The sequence below is a fragment of the Pseudochaenichthys georgianus genome, chromosome 8 (assembly GCF_902827115.2).
Source record: "Pseudochaenichthys georgianus chromosome 8, fPseGeo1.2, whole genome shotgun sequence".
Taxonomy (NCBI): domain Eukaryota; kingdom Metazoa; phylum Chordata; class Actinopteri; order Perciformes; family Channichthyidae; genus Pseudochaenichthys; species Pseudochaenichthys georgianus.
The window spans coordinates 474261-495803 of NC_047510.2; the positions used below are offsets into that span (position 1 = coordinate 474261).

At 47.1% G+C, this 21543-nt stretch overlaps 1 protein-coding gene across 2 annotated transcripts; it reads right to left on the reverse strand.

Annotated features, from left to right (window-relative positions):
- Positions 1-1497: 1497 nt before the first annotated feature.
- Positions 1498-20473, reverse strand: rrn3 (RRN3 homolog, RNA polymerase I transcription factor). 2 transcript variants are annotated; one of them, XM_034089667.2, is made up of 17 exons: positions 20007-20473; positions 15787-15843; positions 15420-15509; positions 13347-13476; positions 13054-13113; positions 10391-10454; positions 9460-9529; positions 8930-9028; positions 8741-8836; positions 8266-8389; positions 7993-8123; positions 6130-6260; positions 5849-6036; positions 3243-3351; positions 2521-2697; positions 2340-2424; positions 1498-2017 (listed from the first exon to the last, which is right to left on the reverse strand). In XM_034089667.2, exons 1-17 carry the CDS (start codon positions 20097-20099, stop codon positions 1871-1873), a joined length of 1851 nt encoding a protein of 616 aa, XP_033945558.1. In that variant the 5' UTR covers positions 20100-20473; the 3' UTR covers positions 1498-1870. The 2 variants fall into 2 exon arrangements, with proteins under 2 accessions (XP_033945558.1, XP_033945559.1); XM_034089668.2 differs by having other exon boundaries at positions 2545-2697; positions 20007-20471.
- Positions 20474-21543: the final 1070 nt, after the last annotated feature.

Genomic DNA, 21543 nt, shown 5'->3' on the forward strand with positions numbered 1-21543 from the left:
TAATACAAAACAAAACGTCTGCCCCCTCCACAAAGATCAATGACAGCGAACGGATGGTCAAAGTAAGGCACAAATAAACAGAATCACACGAAGCCTGGTTAGTGTTGCCTGACTTTATAAAGTGTGTGGTTGCGTTCTAGTCACTTTGCTCAGCGCTACTGCTTGTTACAACTTTTATTTGCCGTACTCTCCATTAACTGTTAGTTCAGGTTAATCTCTCCCCCTCCGACGTAAGCGTGACGTATGCGGTTCTTGCCTAGTCTCGATTGACACTTTTTTCGAGCTGGGTAAGAATAAGAACTGGTTTTCCCAACAACCGGTTCTTACTCCGCTGCGGCGTGAACAGGAAAAACCGGTGCTTATCAGGGCCAAGCTCCGAACCGGCCCTGGAACCGCGTTGGTGTGAAAGGGGGAACATGCAGGGCCCCACAGTCAACCGGTTCGACCTGACATGGCTGTGTGACTGACCCGAGCTTGCGCCTCGTCGTTCCGATAGCTCCGCCCCTTCGCTCCAACCCCCCTCCCTCCCCCCACATCCACAGGTGAAAATTACTTTTGCGACAAGAAGTGTAGCAAAAGTCAAGGCAGCAGATTCGTCGACGTATACTGCCACAGAGCAGATTCGTGAAGTTGTAGTGACTGATTTGAGAGGTTGTAATAGCCAAGTTGCAGTTGTAATGGAAAATATATTTTTCTGCAAGTGAACATTTCATCACTAAGTTCATTTTTTTTCTACAAGCTCCAAAACTTTTTTTTTCTTCTGTGACTTCAAATGTGGTTCAGAGTTACGTGGATATTTTATACAAGTGTAAATGTATGCACACGAGCTCAGATTGTTTTTCTGCAAGTGCTCACATCAGGTTTTACACGCTTTACATTTTGCAGCATGTCTACCTTCATGCATCTCCGCTGCCATGAGGTCAGCTGTGTGGTGCATGGAGCTGTGTGGTGCATGGGGCTGTGTGGTGCATGGAGCTGTGTGGTGCATGGAGCTGTGTGGTGCATGGAGCTGTGTGGCGCATGGAGCTGTGTGGCGCATGGAGCTGTGTGGCGCATGGAGCTGTGTGGTGCATGGAGCTGTGTGGTGCATGGGGCTGTGTGGTGCATGGAGCTGTGTGGTGCATGGAGCTGTGTGGTGCATGGAGCTGTGTGGTGCATGGGGCTGTGTGGTGCATGGAGCTGTGTGGTGCATGGAGCTGTGTGGCGCATGGAGCTGTGTGGTGCATGGGACTCCATCTCCCATGAGGCTGTTCTGACGACAGGCTGCCGTTCCCTCTTCTCTCACACTCACCAAACCAGGCGCCTCCTGGTGCTGAGCTCAGCGCTCTTCATATGCAGACTGAGCTTCCTGTCTGGGACCAGTTATGTGGTCTGCAGCGGGCATCATGATGATTTCATAAGAAGGTAATGGCCTCATACCAACATGTGCTGCCCACACAATAAACAGTTTGACCTGTGTTTCCGTACAGAACCAGACGAAAAGGAGGAAGGCTCGACAACAGTCTGTGGAGCGTTTAATTCAACTTAAAATACCATACCAACGGCCATTTTGTCCATTTCTTAAAGTGTCACATAAAAAGGTATGCACTTAAATACATCTTTATTTAGCCTCTCACTGGTTCTGTTGCTGTCATTGGAGTTATTGATTTGCATGATCTGCCATTCATCCATTTGTGAAAATATGTCAAGTTAGACTGAGCAGGTCTACACTTCCTGAAAGTCACTGAGGCTTCCTAGGAAGCGTCCTGTGTGAGAGCAGAGATCAGGGTCATCTCTTCAGCGGCTCGTGTTCCTCAGTGTGTGTGAGTCCTCACTGAAGTGTGATGTGTGAGGTCAGTGTCTCTGGAAGGCGATGGGGGGGGGTGTGAGGTCAGTGTCTCTGGAAGGCGATGGGGGGGGAGCCCAGGCTGCTGGGGCTGCGGAGGCTCCACTCGTACGAGCTGGGTGTCATTCCCACAATACCCTCCGTCTTCGGCGTCTCCCCGGACAGGAAGTCGTCCTCGTCCTCCTTGGAGCACTGACACACACACAATGAAGCAAAACACACACACACACACACACGAGCCTCAACATCTGAAGATAAGATCAATATGTATTCAGCTAAATAAAATGCATTTTCTACCCATTAATAGACGTTTCATTGTGTATCTTCATATGCTTAATTATACCTAAAATGGAAACCAGTTTTACACAAATCGAAAATGTATTAATTAAACACTTTCTCTGCCTAATATCAAAGTGTAGTTGTGTCCTTGTTGGCTGCAGCTCTACGACAGGTCCCCAACATCACAGCAGTGCATTAGAGGATTCCTTGCCCAGTGCTCAGCCCATCATCTCACCTCTTGTCCTGTTGTGGGGGGGGGCTGCTCTGTGTCTGGTAGCTCCTCCCATACCTGGTACAGAGGCTCAATCAGCTGACTGGACCTGCACACACACACACACACACACACGTTTTCATCCTGTTTGTGTTTGTGGAAAAAGGGCCTGCAGATATCAGAGGTGTAATAACAGTGATCCCACCAGAGGACACAGAATAAGACGGACCTGTGGAGCAGGTAGGGGTCGAAGGGGAAGAAGCTGTCCAGAGGGTTGGTGTTGGTGCCCACGCTGTCCCCCCCCGCAGAGCTGCGCACCACCGGCAGCACGTGGCGGTTGTTCCTCTCTATGATGGTGTAGCAGAACACCACCTGGTACTTCCTGCAAGAGAAGCGGCATGAACCCTCTGGAGCAAGGACCCGAGCAGAGGAGACACTGAGAGCTCCAGCTGACGTCACTGAGCCTCTATCCGACTCCTCAGACCGGTCAAAGAGAGCTCCGCTCCCAGCAGGCCAGAGAACATCACACCTCAGACTGGGGACATGTGGTGTACTCATCTCTCTAATGTAGTGTTGAGTATCTCCAGATGCTCGCATCATTAAAAAGGGAATATTGTACTTTGTATTCTACTACATTCTTTTTGACAGATAGAGTGACTAGTTGTATTTACATTGAAAGAAACACATTTAGAGGTTCCACACCTCTTTGGTAGAGAAATAGAAAATAGGATTATTGCGTAGACAACTAAAGTTGTGCATCATTAAAACATAGTGAACAATTATAATCTCACCTTTCCCAGAGACCTTAAAGCAGCGTGTTGCTTTATTAAAACAGCAGTTCTATTTGGTGCTGCACGTGGAAACGTACTGCGCATGAGAACATCAGCATCATGCAGCGCTCGGAGCAGCAGCAGGGCGTGTGTGTACCTGGTGATGGCTGCGAACATGCTGCTGACTGCCGGCAGGCACACCTTCAGAGGGTTCAGCTGACTCATCACCACCCGCTCCAGGTTCAGGCCCTGCAGGTACTCCAGGCCTACACACACACACACACACACACACACACACACACACACACACACACACACACACACACACACACACACACACACACACACACACACACACACACACACACACACACACACACACACACACACACACACACACACACACACACACACACACACACCCACACCCACACACACTCCCACACACACACACCCACACACACACACACCACACACACACACACACACACACACACACACACACACACACACACACACACACACACACACACAGTTGGAAAACATCCTGATATTCTGTAAAATGCTCGCTAAATGAAATGGCTTGCTAAAACATATTTGCCATTGTCATGACTTCATTCATTCATTAATCCTAGTATCCTGGTCTTGACTGGCTTTTCAGGACGATCATTTTTGAATAGCCGATTGCACGTATGTGTGTGTGGTCAGTCACATGTTAAAAAGCAACAGCGATGTCACAGCGTGTGAAACATTGAGCCAGGCAGACTGTGCTCGTGTGGTTCTCCTTCCCTCCTGTTTTTCTCTCTGCTCCCTAGGCTCCTCTCAATTGAATATTTCACACTCCTCCTTTCCCTCACTCGCCTCCCTTCCTTGCGTCTTAGCTCCGCCTCCGTAAGATGCGAGCGAGAGACACGAGGAGGAGACGCGAGGACAGAAGAATCCTCAGGTATTCATTGGGATGTCCTCGGTCACTCAAACGTCACTCTTAAACGATGTCTGTTAATGAGGCCATGTGCACAGCTGACCCCTCTCATCGGGCTGGACTGAAGAACCTTTAGAACCGGCCCATTTGTTGTTCAATATTTATTTAAATGAATGAATCTTTCTCTTGTTAGTCAAGGAATTCAATGTATGATGGTTGGTCCTGCTTTTGTGTTCCGTTTTGCTGTAAAATGTAGCCTACATTTAAATAAATATATAATGATATTAAAGGTGGGGTAGGTAAGTTTGAGAAACCGGCTCGAGATACACTTGTTGTTATATTCCATGGAATGCTCTTAACATCCGATAGCGATGAACATCTGAAGTGCTTTGACAACAAATATTTTTACAGCTGTAGCTCTGTAAAAAGCACGACCAATCATCTGAGCCGGCTAAAGTAACTGATGGACTACCTGCCTGTCAGCCTTCCATCCGTGCACAAACTGATCTCTGCCCTCATTGGTCATGTGCGCGTCCGTGTGTGTTGGAGGAGGGGCTCTGTGAGGAAGTGGCAGATTTTCTCCGGCTGTGTATTTTCAAGTTTGAGCGCACTCGAGCTGCTTTCTCCAAAATAACCTCCCCCACCTTTAAGGAGAATGCCTTTAGTCTGAAATGTGTGTCCTGTAGATCCCCACATTCAGGACTGTGCATTTTAAATGTTAACTCCTGAATATCTTCACACAAAACTATAAAAGAATTGTTATTTATCAAGATCCTCCCTCACCCCTCCTCCCTTTTGTCTCCTCCCGCACCCCTCCTCCCTCCTCCCTTTCGTCTCCTCCCGCACCCCTCCTCCCTTTCGTCTCTTCCCGCACCCCTCCTCCCTCCTCCCTTTCGTCTCCTCCCGCACCCCTCCTCCCTTTCGTCTCCTCCCGCACCCCTCCTCCCTCCTCCCTTTCGTCTCCTCCCGCACCCCTCCTCCCTTTCGTCTCCTCCCGCACCCCTCCTCCCTCCTCCCTTTCGTCTCCTCCCGCACCCCTCCTCCCTTTCGTCTCCTCCCGCACCCCTCCTCGACTCCTCTGTCTGCATTTCCAGTATTGGGACGTCCTTCAAAATGGTGTGTCTTGATGGATTTCCGGGTCAAGTCCCGGAGGACGGGAAGAGAGGAGTCGAGGAGGGGTATTGGGATGAACCTCCTGTCTTCTCTACAGCTGATCAGCAGCTGCCTGTGCACCTGAGTCTGACGGCTGATTGGATCCTCTCACCCTCAGCTGGCCTATCAGCAGCCAGGGCCGACCATAAAGGAGGCACCCAGGAAGCCTTCTCCCTCTCTCTCACCCGGGCCTGTAGCTGACTGAGGAGCCTGCATTTGACTGCCTAGTTAGACACTCATACTACTTTGTTTGTTCTGACTTTTGTGAAAGTATGTGTTGAGAGCTGGGGGAGTTGGGTAAGTCTGGGGTACCCCGGAACATTTCTCCGCACGTAGCTAACTAATGTTTAGACACACTAGGTTAGCGCATTGTTGCCACCCCTGTATTCTGCTTTGTCCAGTTCTGAGTAGTTTACTTAGTGAGGGGTTTGGTTTCAGAGGATAGATGTAGAGACAGGCCTGGCTTCTTTTGTTTGGCACCGTATCCTTGCTCTCCTCCTCCTCCCCCCCCCCCCCCCCTCCTCCTCACACAGAGAGTATTTCTGTTCAGTTCTTTGGTTTACAAGGAATAAACCTTGTTGTGAACCTTTACGCTGACTCCCTCATGTGTATTGGTTGTTGTGTGTCATGGTCTCCAGGTCCCCTGACCTCAGTGGGGACGTAACAGGCTGTCACGGATCAGAGGGTACCTTTCTTCATGTTGCCCTCCAGCATGGCTCTGTGCCTGAAGATGAGGGTGTAGAAGGCGGCCTGGCAGGCGGAGTAGAAGGGTCCGTGCAGGCTGATGTCGCAGCAGGCCGCTCGGCCGCTGCTGTCCTGGCTGTCGATGTAGCGATGGATCCACGAGAGGAGCAGGTCCAGACAGGCCCGCACAGTGCTGCGGGGGGGGGGCATAACAACAGCAGGATTAACATCCTCACAGAGGGGTACAGGGCTCACTCCGGCTCAGTGTCCCCGCAGAGTGACTCACAGCACAGGGACGAACTTGGCCCGGGCCAGGAAGCTGCCCAGGTACCCAGCCGCAGCCTGGCGCAGCACGGCGGGCTGGGAGGGGCTCTGCAGCACCTTCCACACGTGCTCCAGGAAGGCCTCCGCCAGTGCCTGCACACACAGATACACAACATATAGAACTCATGTCATATGGAAACACATTCAAACATTTATTATCAAAATAAACAAAAGCAGCAAAAGTAACTAAAAATACACCGAGTCATGCTGTATGCCCAACATCACGTTGAAGGCTTCTCAATACTCTAATCCCCCTCCTCGACTCCTCGGTCCTCCGCCATGTTGAAGGACATCTCATTTCTCTAAATGCACATCGAGGACCGAGCATGCGTGGTACAGTGTGTAGGTGTGTGTGTGGTACAGTGTGTAGTTGTGTGTGGTACAGTGTGTAGGTGTGTGTGTGGTACAGTGTGTAGGTGTGTGTGTGGTACAGTGTGTAGGTGTGTGTGTGGTACAGTGTGTAGGTGTGTGTGGTACAGTGTGTAGGTGTGTGTGTGGTACAGTGTGTAGGTGTGTGTGTGGTACAGTGTGTAGGTGTGTGTGTGGTACAGTGTGTAGGTGTGTGTGGTACAGTGTGTAGGTGTGTGTGGTACAGTGTGTAGGAGTGTGTGTGGTAGTGTGTGGTACAGTGTGTAGTTGTGTGTGGTACAGTGTGTAGGTGTGTGTGGTACAGTGTGTGTGTGGTACAGTGTGTAGGAGTGTGTGTGGTACAGTGTGTAGGTGCGTGTTGTACAGTGCGTAGATGCGGCGGACAGACGGGTCTCAGTTGGTTTGGTGTCCTCTGCTTACTTTTAATACTTGTACAACTTTTGGCCCGTCATTTCAATTCCCCATTTCAGCGACCAGAGAGAGGGGGGGGATATATCCAGTCTCTGATAGTGTTACGTTATTATGAGAGTGCTCTCATACTTTAAATTGTATATATTTATATACATATATGTGTGTGTGTGTGTGTGTGTGTGTATGTCCGTATATGTAGCCTGTTATTGTCTCATTACCGCACTGTGAATGAATCAAAGTAAATATAGAAGTCATCATGAACACATCTGTCCATCAGACAGAGGCTGCTGCCTCCTGTCATCATTAATGGACGTCTCTTTAAAATGACCGCTCAGAGGAGAGGAGTTCTCATTTCTCTAACCGCCTGCTGCTTCCCCTCCTCTCTCCTCGGCTCCCCTCCCCTCTCCTCGGCTCCCCTCCCCTCTCCTCGGCTCCCCTCCCCTCTCCTCGGCTCCCCTCCCCTCTCCTCGGCTCCCCTCCCCTCTCCTCGGCTCCCCTCCTCTCTCCTCGGCTCCCCTCCCCTCTCCTCGGCTCCCCTCCCCTCTCCTCGGCTCCCCTCCCCTCTCCTCGGCTCCCCTCCCCTCTCCTCGGCTCCCCTCCCCTCTCCTCGGCTCCCCTCCTCTCTCCTCGGTTCCCCTCCCCTCTCCTCGGTTCCCCTCCCCTCTCCTCGGTTCCCCTCCCCTCTCCTCGGTTCCCCTCCCCTCTCCTCGGCTCCCCTCCCCTCTCCTCGGCTCCCCTCCCCTCTCCTCGGCTCCCCTCCTCTCTCCTCGGTTCCCCTCCCCTCTCCTCGGTTCCCCTCCCCTCTCCTCGGTTCCCCTCCCCTCTCCTCGGTTCCCCTCCCCTCTCCTCGGTTCCCCTCCTCTCTCCTCGGCTCGCATCTCCTGTGGGCGGGACTAAGACACGAGGATAGGAGTCGAGGAGGGGAGTTAGAGAATTGAGAAACCTTTAATGACTATTTGCAGATGAATTCAAACTCTATGCTGTAAGTGCTCTATGAAGTAAGAGCTCTATGAAGCAGCTTCTGAGCACCATCAGCACTACTGACCACTCTGAAGCTGCAGAGGTAGAAGAGCGTGTACTGCACATGACAGGAAGCATGTGTGGGCAGGATCAGCTTATCAAACACACTCAAGACATCTCTGTACAGATCCTTAGTCCGGTCCGCGTGAAAAGAGCCTGGGGGGGGGGCAGAGCAGAGACACACCTTGCTCACAACAACACACAGAGTACACAGAGCACACAGAGCACACAGAGTACACAGAACACACAGAGTACACAGAACACATCTTTAGAACGTGTATCTGTGTGATTGCGGTACCGTTCACATGGCACACGTCCTTGATGTACGCCAGAAGGACAGCCATGAGGGTGTCCAGCCTGTCGGCCACTGGGTGGGCCATCACGGAGGGCCTGGGGGGGGCATCTGCTGACATGTCCTCATCCTGACAGACAAGCACATGTTACATGCTTACACCCACAGTTACAGGTGATGACTGTAAGGAGAGGACCACAGGAGGACATGCATGTCATACAGACACAGCAACAACAAGAACAATGAGCGTTTAATATCACAACATGTTTGTTTGACAGAAAACAGGACAAATAGAATGTGGAGCGTTGGTATGAAAGTGTAAAGCTGTGCAGACGTGAGAGGTTCACAGGGCTCACGCTGTCAGGGCTCAGTGAAGGACACTGTAGAATATCATCACGTCCTGCTTCCTGCCAGCAAGTCTTTCCACTTCTTAAATGTATAATATTATTTATCTACAATCTACCCAAAGGGACCACATTACCATTTCAAAGAGGCCTTCCTCTGCCCCGTCCTCTGCCCTCTGACTCGGCACTGTGTTCTCTTCTGCCTCCTCGATGTCCGACCGCGATGCACTCACCTGAAACACACACACACACACACAATGTAGGACACTTCACAGACTGCTCTACTGAGCCGCAGTGTAGAACGTGAGACCCTGTGAAATACTTACATCCAGTTTGAGCATCTTCCCGATGATCAGCTCCAGCACGTCTCTGCGCAGTGCGGGGATGTACATGCTGAGCCTCAGCAGGTTGTGCACGTAACACTCCTGCAGAGCACATACGGTCACCCACAATGCACTGCTGCGTTCAGGACGCACATCACACTATATGGTGCTTTTTCTAATTACAATACATTTCATGTTTCAAAGCACTGAATGATTCATTCTGATCTCCTGCTACATTATGAGGCGTCTGCGTTCTGCCCCAGAGTCACTCATTATGCTCCAAACATCTGGAACGATCTACCAGAGTCCTGCAGGTCTCTCACCTCTTTCCATCCAGACACTTTGCTGCTGCTTTTTATTAAATCAAATATCTATTCATATCTCACACTGCACTCTAACGTTTATTCATACCTTAAACCTGTGTTATTTTATTATAATTTGTATATATTTGGCTTTTTAATGGCTCTTTATAAATGTATTTAAATATAAATGGTATAATGACTTTCTTGTTTCTGCTGTGTGTGCAGACTCACCAGAGTTCTGGAGGACTTCTGCACGAAGGGGAAGTTCTCCTGCAGGATGGGCATCAGGAAGCGACTGGTGCTGAGAGCAGAGCACACGCCTTCCCATCAGAGATCAGACCATGCATCGTAATACATGCTTTCATTATACACACAGTACCAGTCAACGGTTTGGACATGCCTTCCCATTCAATGTGTTTTGTTTATTTGAATTGTGTTCTACTTTGTAGATTAATACTGAAGACATCATAGCTATGAAAGAACACATATGGAATGATCTAGTTAACAAAAAAAGTGGGGAAAAAAATCCAGAATACGATTTGTATTCAAATAAAACCCTTTGATTGAGAAGGCGTGTCCACACGTTTGACTGGGAGTGTATCTGCTAAGGTGGATCGTTTGAATAGATCCTGTCTAGCTGTGTCTCCCCGTCTTCTCTCAATAAACAAGAGCGACATTTCACTGTCCCTCCTGGCTTCCTTAAGGTCAAGACAGTGGGAAGAGAACATCCTGGGACTTATTGACATCACATCTGGCCTATCAGGGTGGATATGGAACCAGTCTGCTCCAGTTCAAGCTACGTCCACACTTTTCTTTAGATGTTAGTTCTCATTGTTCCAGAGCAGAACGTTGAGGCGTGGATAAACCACAGATTCATGTAAGTGTTCGGCGCCTAGAAAAGTATTCATAGAAATCCTTATAGGAATCACACATTCCTAGAGGGACTGTACAATGTGCATCTTTCACCTTCAGCCAGTTTAATATGTTTCATTTTTTAAATGTTGAAATAATGCAGCGATACGTCATCTGGCTGGTTTAGGTAACATTGTTAAGGGAAGTTCAGAGCTGGTTCATTACGGCTCCTGCACACACCAAAGCCCAGTCTCTAGTGCAGGTGGGTAACGAGTGACGGGAAGAGAAAACAGAATCATGAGGGACTTACGATGGAACGTATCTGGCGATGAGCTGCAGCGCCTGGTGACACTGATCGAAGTTCCTGGGGAGGTCTGAACAAATGGAGACAGAGGAGACGGTGCGTTTAACATCTGGAGCACCATATTCACACTCCCCACACCTGCACAACCCGTCTACACTTTGAAGCAGCAATGAGACCATCCCACGCCTCGGCCAGATGCCTTTTGTTTCACCCTCACAGCCGAGGGCGGTGACGAGCAGACGAGGACTGCTTTAGATCGCTATGTGAATATGTGATCACTGTTTCCTTCTTTAAGGAGTCAACCGGAAAGAAATCCTCAATTTGTGTGATGGATCGAATGAGTTGTATGTTTTTCATCTTTCTTTAAGAATATAAGCAGTAGCAGTAGCATACTGCAGTTAGCAGTAGGGCTGTACCCGAATAGTCCACTATTCGTTCGTTGGCCAACTATTCGGGTTTCGATTTCATTATTGGATATTCCTTTTTGTATTTTTTCCCCCCTAAATGTATGCTATCAATAAAGGGGAATTGCCATATTCGTATACTATATTTATACTTTTGAATTGCACTGTTGAAATGCGGAAATATATACAATCTCAGCCTGTGCTCCTGACATCGCGTTCACTCAGTCACGAACGCAAACGGCACGCTTCACCTCGCTTCACACGCCTGAACACAAAATGCCGAAGACTCCAGCTGTGTGGGACCATTTTAAATTGGACCACAGTAAGAAGAATGAATTTGGCAGTGTGCCAAATATGCGACAAGAAACTGGCCGGTGGCACAACAACTCTGAAAAGTCACCGGATGCTGTAAGTACTAGCCTAGCTTAGCTTAGCTGTTGTCAAGTTGCCATGATGAAGCTGCTTTATCCGCCGTTTAAACAGTAACGTTACACATGATAAAAACGTGCACTTACTGTGCTTGGAAAATAGTTGCAAGCAACCGAATTGTTTTTCTAGATTAGTTTTTCAATTTGATCCGAAGAGTGAAAATAATAGGAGCAATGTGGGAACATCTGGGGTTAAGGCAATTATTGGCATACAGTTCGTTCATTTATTTTTCGTTCTTCATTTATTTAAATACTGTTTACTGTATCGGTAACAAGTATTACGCCGTTAGGCCTACTGTTACGGCTATGTTATTAAAAGCATTGTTGTTATAACAGAAATATGTGCTTTGTATCTTCAGGTTGTAAAACCTGAAGAAATTGAAAAATATGTTATCACGATATTTTCAGGCAGTATCACGATAGACGATATATATCACGATATTTTTTCATGTCGGTTATTATGGTTATTTTTCAAGTTACTTAACAGAACAAGCACCTACAAGGTGACAGAAACTAAAACAAAAAGGAGTAACAGACCAAAATAGCATTTCAAGCTAGTTTTATTTCAGAAATGAATCCCTGAATGAACAAGTGAGCAGTGAACATCAATAAACATGAAAAGGAGGGTAAAACATAACTAAGTAAAACATAAAACATCAATGACGAAAAGTCAGTGCCAAACAATTAAAATGTAAACTTTAGAGTAGACTTGAAGTGTAATAAAAGACTTTAGCATAACTAGAAGGGAAAAACATAAAACGCCACCGCGTCAGTTATGTCTTTCCACGGTTTGCTAGTCTTTTCATCAGGAGCCCCTTTATGAAATGCCTGCCCTATGGTTGCTCGCTGCAAAGAAAGGGGGCGGGGACTTTGGGAGCGTGTCAAACAACTCGGACTGAACGAAAGCAGAGGTGCGCTGACATTGTGAAATCAATCGGGCTTGATATATGGTGAAATAAAAATCAGTAGGTGAGGCTGGGGGAGCGGGAGGGGAAGAGGCTCTCCGTCCGCTGTCATAGCCCCCTGTGCCGCGCACGGAGAGCCTCTTCCCCTCCCGCTTTTTTTTTTTTTTTTTTATCACGATAGGACGATATCTCTGAAAAAGCATATCGTGGAGACCTAATATCGTCACGACGATATATATCGTCATATCGCCCACCCCTAGTTATAGACAGAATTTGGAACCAGATTTGGTCCCCAGGCGCTGCGCTGCGGCTGGGTTAGATGCAGAGGACACATTTAGTTTTAATGTATGCGAGCACTGAGACAATAAATAATAGAAATCCTAATAGTATGCTCTTTCTGCTTAACAGCGTGTTGTCAGGTGTCTCGGAGCGTGTTGTGAAAAAAATGTGGGAAAAAAATGTTGTTTAAAAAAATACAAATCTCTCCGCACCGAATATTCGCTGCTGATTACTACCGAATACCCGGAGCCCGAAAAATGGTATTCGGGACAGCCCTAGTTAGCAGTAGAGCAAAGAGTTGTTTGCCTCAATGAATAAATAAATAAAAGTCTAAACAGCAACAAATACCTATTGACGCAGATTATTTGGTATAATAAAAACATGTTTGTAAATGATTTAGAAATGTCATAATAAATGTTGAGTGAACAATGCAGCAGTCCTACACATCCTACACAGCCATACACTATCTGGTGTAAGCAATACAAGGAGCTTCAATGTGAATATAATGAACAGAGGTTTGAATGTAACGACCAGCCCTCAGAGATATACCATATCTCTAAGGATGTGAGTATGTTATATTATAACATACTCACATCCTCATAGTACGTTTGTGATGCTAACATTTAGGTATTGACATTAAGGAGGACACCTACTTTCATCATCATCGTCTGAGTCAGAGATATCCACCCCGCCTTCACAGATGATCACTCTCTCTGGAAACAAGAACACACGTTACATCTCCACTGAAGCTGCTTTACAGGACACACAGGACACACAGGACACAGCAACTCTGCTTTCAAAAAGAAATGTCAACACTGCAAACACAACGTGAGGAGAAACCAACGTGATGTCACTACTTTGACATCATACTTTCCGTGAGAGCTTGAATCCCATTTTTCTATTCTATCAATACTTTGGTTTTTGATAAGCAGTGAGAAGGACTTACTGGGGCTGAAGTGTGAGACCACCATCTTGAGGCAGGCACACAGGTACACAGTCTGAGCCGACACCAGGTTACTGAGGAAGGCCATGTACTCGTCCACCACCGCCTGGCTGCGGCCCACCCAGGGGAGCCTCTGGAAACACGAGGCGAAGAATCAAAAGTCAAAATGGGTGCTCATTCATTTTGACATCCAACCCCCTCCTCTGTGCAGGGAGCCAATAGGCTGCACAGCTCACTGACCCCACCGTCATTAACAATGTCTTAACACTGTGGAAGCCGTTTGACATCATTATATTGTTGTTCATTTACATATATTCTTATTTACATAGTTCTTATCCTTTTCATCGTTATTTGAACGTTTACCTCCTGTTCTATTACCGCTGCTGCTTTCACACCTTCATTTCCCTTTATGTTGATCAATATAGCTTTATCTTATCAATCATTGATTAGCTGACTTATGATAACAGCTCTTAAAAGGGACAGTTAGGGACAAGAACAATACAATACTTTGTAAATAAGTTGTTTAAATGGATTGTGTTTGTCTATAATTGTGACTTGATGAATATCCGATCACATTCATTGACCAATGTATGCATAAAACAAGGATATTCCAAAGGGTTCACTTCTTCTTGCCACTGAGTAGTGAGTAGGGTTGGGTACCGAGAACCGGTTCCGAACCGGAACCGGTTCCAACATTTCGATTCCAACGGCATCATTTAGAAATGTGAATTTCGGTTCCGCTTTTCGATGCCTGAGGAAATGTTTCTCGCCGCTCTCCGTAGCGTACTGTATGACTGCGGCGGGCGGGAAATGTAGCGTTGTACCTACACTTCCTACAGCGTAACCTGAGACCAGGGCCGGCCCGTCGCACTGGCGTTATAGATGTTCGCCTAGGGCGCCAGATCTGTGGAGGCGCTGCGCTGACAGCTCTGGGAGGAAACAAATTAGTTTTGACCGTCGGTGCTCATCCTAATGTTCAGCCTTGATGTAACAACATTCATAATTAAGTAAATGTAACACCCTTTTCATCCCGGTTACACTTTTCATTTGCCCTGTACGATGGGCGCTGTGAGTGATGAAAATGGGGGATGTTGGCTTATCTGGCAACCGCAGCTCACAGCCAACGTGCGAGTGAGCTAGGGAGAAAGGGAGGGCGCTGTTGTTATTAGCATCTGGTGCTAGCTGCTCTAACGGCAGAAGAAGATGTTTCTACAATGATGTGGAGGGAGAGTCCTCTCCAGTCAGACTGAGGCTGATAACTTCAGCTCAGTGAGGTAAAGGACTCCGAGTGTTTAGATAGTTCACTTTAGTCTAAGTTATCTCAGTGGGTCTCAAACGTTTTGATCACAATTTATGTAAACACATATTTCCAAGGCACTCCTTTATAATTATTGGGATAAAACAGGTTTGAAATCATTCCAATGTAAACTATCGGACAGTAAACCAGACATATCGTTTTAAACTGGAGAGATAAAAAAATATGCATAAATAAAATAGTAAAATAAGATCTCAATGAACAAGAAAAATAAAACACGTTACATGTATTTGTTATTGGCTATGGTAGGTTATTGGTTATGTTCACATACTTATTTAATTATTAAAATGTAAACCGATCTTTTTCATATGGGTGTTTAGAGGTGTACCCCCTAGTCTCTCTCTAGTCATTCTGCTTAAAGTGCACCAGATTGAAGCATTTTACTTCAAAATGTTCAAACCTTTCTTCCCGGTACGCCTGAGAGGCAGAGATGCTTGTTTTTCTCAACAAGAAGTGTTCTTTAAAAGTTGGACTGTTGTAGCTTCAGGGGTTCTCAGGTTACAGTTACATAGCAGTGAACATAAACAGACTGATTCATGTGAATATTACTGTAAACTAACCTGTGTAAAAGTTTCTCGAATAAATGTAATTTTTTTGGTGGAAGAAGCACGTATCATTTTTTTACCCTGCCCCTCAAAGAACCGGAAACGAGAACCGTTAAGAACCGGAATCGAAAAGTAGAATCGGAATCGTGGAAATTCAAACGATACCCAACCCTAGTAGTGAGCTCCAATAAGCGTCCTCTCTCTCTCCACACTCACCAGGAGAGGGTAGATCAGCTGTTCATGGTCCTTAGTCAGCTGGGTCACGCAGCTCCGAAACTCCTGCAGCCACTTGATGATCTGAGCATCCTGTGAGAGAGAGCCACTGATCAACACACACACACACACACACACACACACACACACACACACACACACACACACACACACACACACACACACACACACACACACACACACACACACACACACACACACACACACACACACACACACACACACACACACACACACACACACACACTCACGCGCACACACACACACACACGCACACACGCACACACACACACACACACACACACACACACACACACACACACACACACACACACACACACACACACACCTTTATCTCGGGGTCCGACAGCTGATGTCTCAGCAGCTCATAGTCCCCAGAGTCTCCCTTAAAGAGAAGAGAAACAGCGTGGCTTTAAAGGAAATACAGCACCTTTCAACACGGGGGTCATTAACGCCTTTGTTACCTCGAGACTGGATTACTGCAGCGCTCTGTATGTGGGTATGGACCAGGCCTCAATTAAACGCCTGCAGCTAGAGCAGAACGCAGCTGCACGTCTTCTCACTGGCCATAAGCGTGACCACATCACTCCAACTCTGGCCTCATTGCACTGGCTTCCAGTTCGGTTCAGAATACATTTTAAACTCCTTTTATTTGTTTTCAAAGCCCTAAATGGGCTGGCTCCGGCCTATGTAGCCGAACTCCTCCATCACTGCACCCCAGGCAGAGCCTTAAGGTCTGCTGACCAGCTGCTGCCGGTAGTGCCTAACCCCCTAAACGCACCAGGAGCGTCTGCGCCGTGTTACGGCCGCGCCGGTCGTAAGGATCGCGGCCACTCTAGTCAATGGGTGCTATTCCACCACACGCGCCGCGTTACGGCTCAGACGCGTCCCAGAAGCGGCTCGGCGCAGCGCTTCTCTAAAATTAGGATGAATCCTATTTTTGCCGCGGCGCAGCCGTAAGGTAAGGTCGGGCAGGCAACCCCCCCCTCGCAGGAAGTGGAAAGGTGAGCATCCGGGCCAGGCCCATCCCGCGTATATACTAATTTAGCAGACCCCCCTCCTTCATCACAACACCTCCACTACGATACGCACAATGGACGACGAGGTGTTCATAATGGAAGTGGAGAAACACACCATTGTATACGATGTAACCAATGCTTACTACAAGGACAACATCAGAAAGGACAAGGCCTGGTTTTTAGTCGCTGCAGTTTGTGGAGTGGAAGGTAACAACTACATATTGATGTTTTAAAGTTAATTAAGAACTGCGAGGCTGCACACACGACGCTCCGCTTCCGCAACGTTTTGAAACGCGCCTGGTGTGTTAGGTCGCAGCGTGGCGCAGCCGCAACGTAACGCGGCGCAGGCGCTCCTGGTGCGTTTAGGGGGTAAGACCAGGCTCAAAACCCGAGGGCACCGAGCCTTCGCAGCGGCTGGCCCGAGGCTCTGGAACACTCTGCCCCTCCATGTGAGGTCGGCCCAGACCCTGGGGTTTTTTAAATCAATACTTAAAACTCACATTTTCTCTCTGGCTTTTGTTTAATTATTTATTTATTCATTTAGTTCTTTATTTTAATATTAATAACATAACATAGGATTTCATATGTTATAAGTATTTTTAAAATAGTTTATACATTATTCGAATATAGGAATAGTAGATAGGATTACTTATATTAGTACCTTATATTTCATCTTTTTTCCCTTCAGACCCTTGCGGTTTATTCTTAAAAACCCTTACGCACCCCCCATTTTCCCTCTGCTGGTCTATGGCCTTGTAGAGGGTAACGGCCCCCTCTGCTGGTCTATGGCCTTGTAGAGGGTAACGGCCCCCTCTGCTGGTCTATGGCCTTGTAGAGGGTAACGGTCCCCTCTGCTGGTCTATGGCCTTGTAGAGGGTAACGGTCCCCTCTGCTGGTCTATGGCCTTGTAGAGGGTAACGGTCCCCTCTGCTGGTCTATGGCCTTGTAGAGGGTAACGGTCCCCTCTGCTGGTCTATGGCCTTGTAGAGGGTAACGGTCCCCTCTGCTGGTCTATGGCCTTGTAGAGGGTAACGGTCCCCTCTGCTGGTCTATGGCCTTGTAGAGGGTAACGGTCCCCTCTGCTGGTCTATGGCCTTGTAGAGGGTAACGGTCCCCTCTGCTGGTCTATGGCCTTGTAGAGGGTAATGGGGTACAGAGTCACTTAGATAAGCGGGGGAGTGTATCTGACGAAGAGATAGGTTGTTGTGCTCCCTATCTCTGTTTCTTATCCTATATCTAATGGCGCGTTTCCACTGCAGGCCTCGCTCGGTTTGGTTAGGCCTTATTAGGCCCGGCCCACTTTAATGCTGCGCTTCCATTACAGTTTAGGAACTGGGGTAGTTACTATAGTAACGCAGTGTAGGCGGAGCCGTGACGTCATCTTCAATGAGAGCCCCAGAAAAACAACACAGCCGTTAGCCGTTAGCTGTTAGCCCTCAGAGCTCACAGCTCTGAGGGCTAACAAGTACAAACCACAGACTGCCTGAGTCATGGCGAATACAGTCGCTGCTTTATTCATGTCTGTAGGCCGTTGTTGTGAGTGTGGACGGTCGGAGCATATATAACGTTAGCTTAGCCAAGCTACATTTAGAAAACACGCATGTTAAAAGGTTTTTCGCCTGCCGTCTGTCTGCAGACTTGTCAAAGCATTAATTCATGGTTCTTACTAACCGGTATCAGTATGTTGTTACTTCGGCATCATTTTGAAACGTGTATTACAATTAAATCACGGTCAAATATGTTCATCTTGTTGTAGTTGTAGCCCCCTTGCCAGCGATTCTCTCTCTAGTTTAGCATGCTCAGCCCGACTCAGCCCGGTTGTTCCTGGCCCTAGAACCACGATTTTATGGGGCCAGAAAAACTGTGAATTAGGACCCGCTAGCCGGTACTAGGCCAAGTGGAAACGCAACCAAAAACGGGCCCTGCACGGTTCGGCACGCTTAAAGCGAGCTACCCGCTGCAGTGGAAACGCACCATAATAGAACTGCTCGGGTCTTGATAGATTGAGTAGGGAAGTTCATGAGATCTTTCTAGAGGCAGTGTGCGAAAAAGCACACGTCCCACCGTCCGGGACGTGTTATTTACGATATCGGACAAGTAGATCTTTCAATTGACTTGTCCGGCGGACAAGTGACGTTTTTCGCCCTCATTTATTGACAAATTATTGATACATTCAGTTTACAAAAGGCAGAAGTCATTCGCAAATTGTCCGTGTCCGCCATTGTTCGTTTAGGAAATGTTACTTTCGGTTCTGCTTGTCGATTCCTAAGGAAATGCATCTCGCCGCTTTCTGTACAGTTGGACGGGGGCGGGACCATGGATGAATAATAAGTAGGGATGCACGATATTGGGTTTTTGAAACCGATACCGATAACTTCCTGCTTCTCAAGACCGATACAGATACCGATAACCGATAATAAAAAAAGATTTACGCCACTAATTATTTTAACACGATTAACGCATGTGTATTTTTTTTCCTTGGCCGCCCCGTAGTTTCAGAGCTGGAGCTGATGCTGACAGCCCCGCTCCTGCCGCCCGCTTGTGGCAGACCACACTTCCACGCTCACCGGCAGGCACCGACTGGCCATCTGGAGGACCGGGAGGGTGTGTGTATGTGTGGCCCAAGCGAGCGAGAGAGAGACCTTACGTGCATTGTTGTTGTTAGCATCTGGTGCTAGCTAGCTGCGCTAACGGATATAAGGAGCTGTTTCAATGAAAACAGAGGAGCGACATTTCGCCACAACTGCGCCGAGCACTTGACTTGATGCAGGAAGCCAGACAGTGGGACATTGTAGGAGAAGTCAGCACACTCAGCACGGATAGTGCACAACATGATTGCAGCGTCCAGGCAGCTCCCGTTCGAGCATATGCCTTGAGTTGCACATAGCTCCAACGCGCCCTCGCACGCACACAGTGGCTTTTAGCAAAGCTCAAAAATAAAACGAGAGAGAGGAGTTATTGTTATTACAACGTGACTTCACTATTATTTAACAACTCTTTTTATGGGGTTCTTTTTATGGGGTTAAGTAAATTGTCAGAATAAGTGAGAAATAAATGTAACTTCTGTTAGACAGCTATCAAACTGAATACATATTTACTGTGAATGTGTGCAAAAATGTATGGCATATAGCCGTCTAACAGAAGTTACATTCATTTCTCACTTATTCTGACAATGTACTTAACCCCAAATAAAAGAACCCAATAAAAAGAGTTGTTAAATAATAGTGAAGTCACGTTGTAATAACAATAACTCATCTCTCGTTTTATTTTTGAGCTTTGCTAAAAGCCACTGTGTCAATGTAGTCCTACTTGGGTTGCCGTCCGGAGTTGTCCAATATGGCGGACCATCTCGCACATGCGCACTGCAGATCGAGTAGTGACAATCGGAAAGTGTCTGTGCGTAATGCGTATTTATTTGCTTTGTCCTACGTAAGCTACCTTCCCACGCCAATCCTACGCAAGGCTTTATACATGAGGCCCCAGGTGTTAGTGGCTCCTCTCAGCGGGCAGTGGAGGGTGGAGCTCTCACCTGTCGGTGTTTCGCCAGAGTGTCCGCAACAGTGCCTCCGAACCGGACCGTCTTCACCGGAGGAGAGTTCAGGAAGTCCCGGTCTATCTCCATGTTTCTCCGCGAGCATGGAAAAGTTGCTTTGCTTTGTCAGCTGTGTTCAGGCTAAACCCTCCGGAGAACACACCCTCCCTACATGTTCCTCTAATGGAGCCGCTAGCAGTCCTGTGTGTGTGACAGCGGTAATTATTATAGAGTTATTACAGTGTTTTGAAAGTACTGGCCGACTGTTCACTGAAAGCGTGTGCGTTCACAGCAGGAAGAGAACCCCTTGTTTACGGAAGTGAATGTAGCTCGACAGTGCCGCATTCAAAGTCGTCCCCTCGAATCATGGGCTGATGAGTTCCGGTTGGCCGGTGTTCTCTGTCTGCTTTAAGGAACATTGTATTTTAAAAGGGTTTTATTTGTTTTTGTGAATGTTTATTTTGCAAAAGTCACAATTAACATTATGCGGTTTAAGTAACATTATAAATAAATCAAAATGTAAATATAGTGCATTGAGTGTTGTGAAATTACTACATTTACTGAAGTACTGTACAAGTAAGACTTTGAGATACTGGTGGGGTAGGTAATTTTGGAGAAACCAGCTCGAGTGCGCTAGAATTTGAAAATACACAGCCGGTAAAAATCTGCCACTTCCTCACAGAGTCCCTCCTCCAACACACACGAACGCGCACATGACCAATGAGGGCACGAGATAAATTTGTGCACAGATGGAAGGCTGACAGGCAGGTAGGCCATCCAGTTATTTTGGCCGGGCCGACTAAAATGATTGGTCGTGCGTTTTACAGTACCACGGCTTCCACAGATGACATGTTTTATGGATTTATTGTCAAAGCACTTCAGATATTCATTGCTATCGGGATTTTAAGAGCATTCCTTGGAATATAACAAAAAGTGTATTTCCATTTTATGGTACTTTATGTTCTACCCCTCCACAGTTCAGAGGTAAATTGGGTTTTCCTCGACTACATGTATTTAATACCTTTAGTTACTTTACAGATCTGGATTAATTATGGTAAATATAACCAAGTGTTGAATCAGACTTCAGTTCCACCTGGAGTAAATCCACCAGCTACCCTGCAGAATACAAAGTCATTCAAACTAGCTGCACCTTCACCAGCTTTGAGAACACTTTCATGATCAATCATTATAAAACATATCAGATATATTATTCTGAAATGGACCAATCTGCACAACGACTACTTTTACTATTGCTACTTTTATACTTTTACTTGAGGAATTTTTTTGAATGCAGCACTGTTACTTGTAACAGAGTATTCCTACACTCTAGTACTTCTACTTTTACTGAAGTACGAGATCTGAGTACTTCTCCACCTCTGATGTTATCTTGTACAATTGTACAAGATTGTACTGAAGCATTGTACTTTGTGAACAATCCCCAAAGAGATATGTATCCACCATGACAACATGTTGACTGTTGCCCTTTACAGTCCTGGCCGTGTCTCTTTGAAAGGTAACTCTTTGGAGGTCACTG

Coding starts and splice junctions, on each gene's coding strand:
- rrn3 (XM_034089667.2), bottom strand. CDS start 20,099: ATGGAGATAGACCGGGACTTCCTGAACTCTCCTCCGGTGAAGACGGTC. Junction 9,029..9,459: donor AGAAGTCCTCCAGAACTCTG/GTGAGTCTGCAC, acceptor TGTGCTCTGCAG/GAGTGTTACGTGCACAACCT. Junction 6,037..6,129: donor GCCAAGTTCGTCCCTGTGCT/GTGAGTCACTCT, acceptor CCCCCCCCGCAG/CACTGTGCGGGCCTGTCTGG.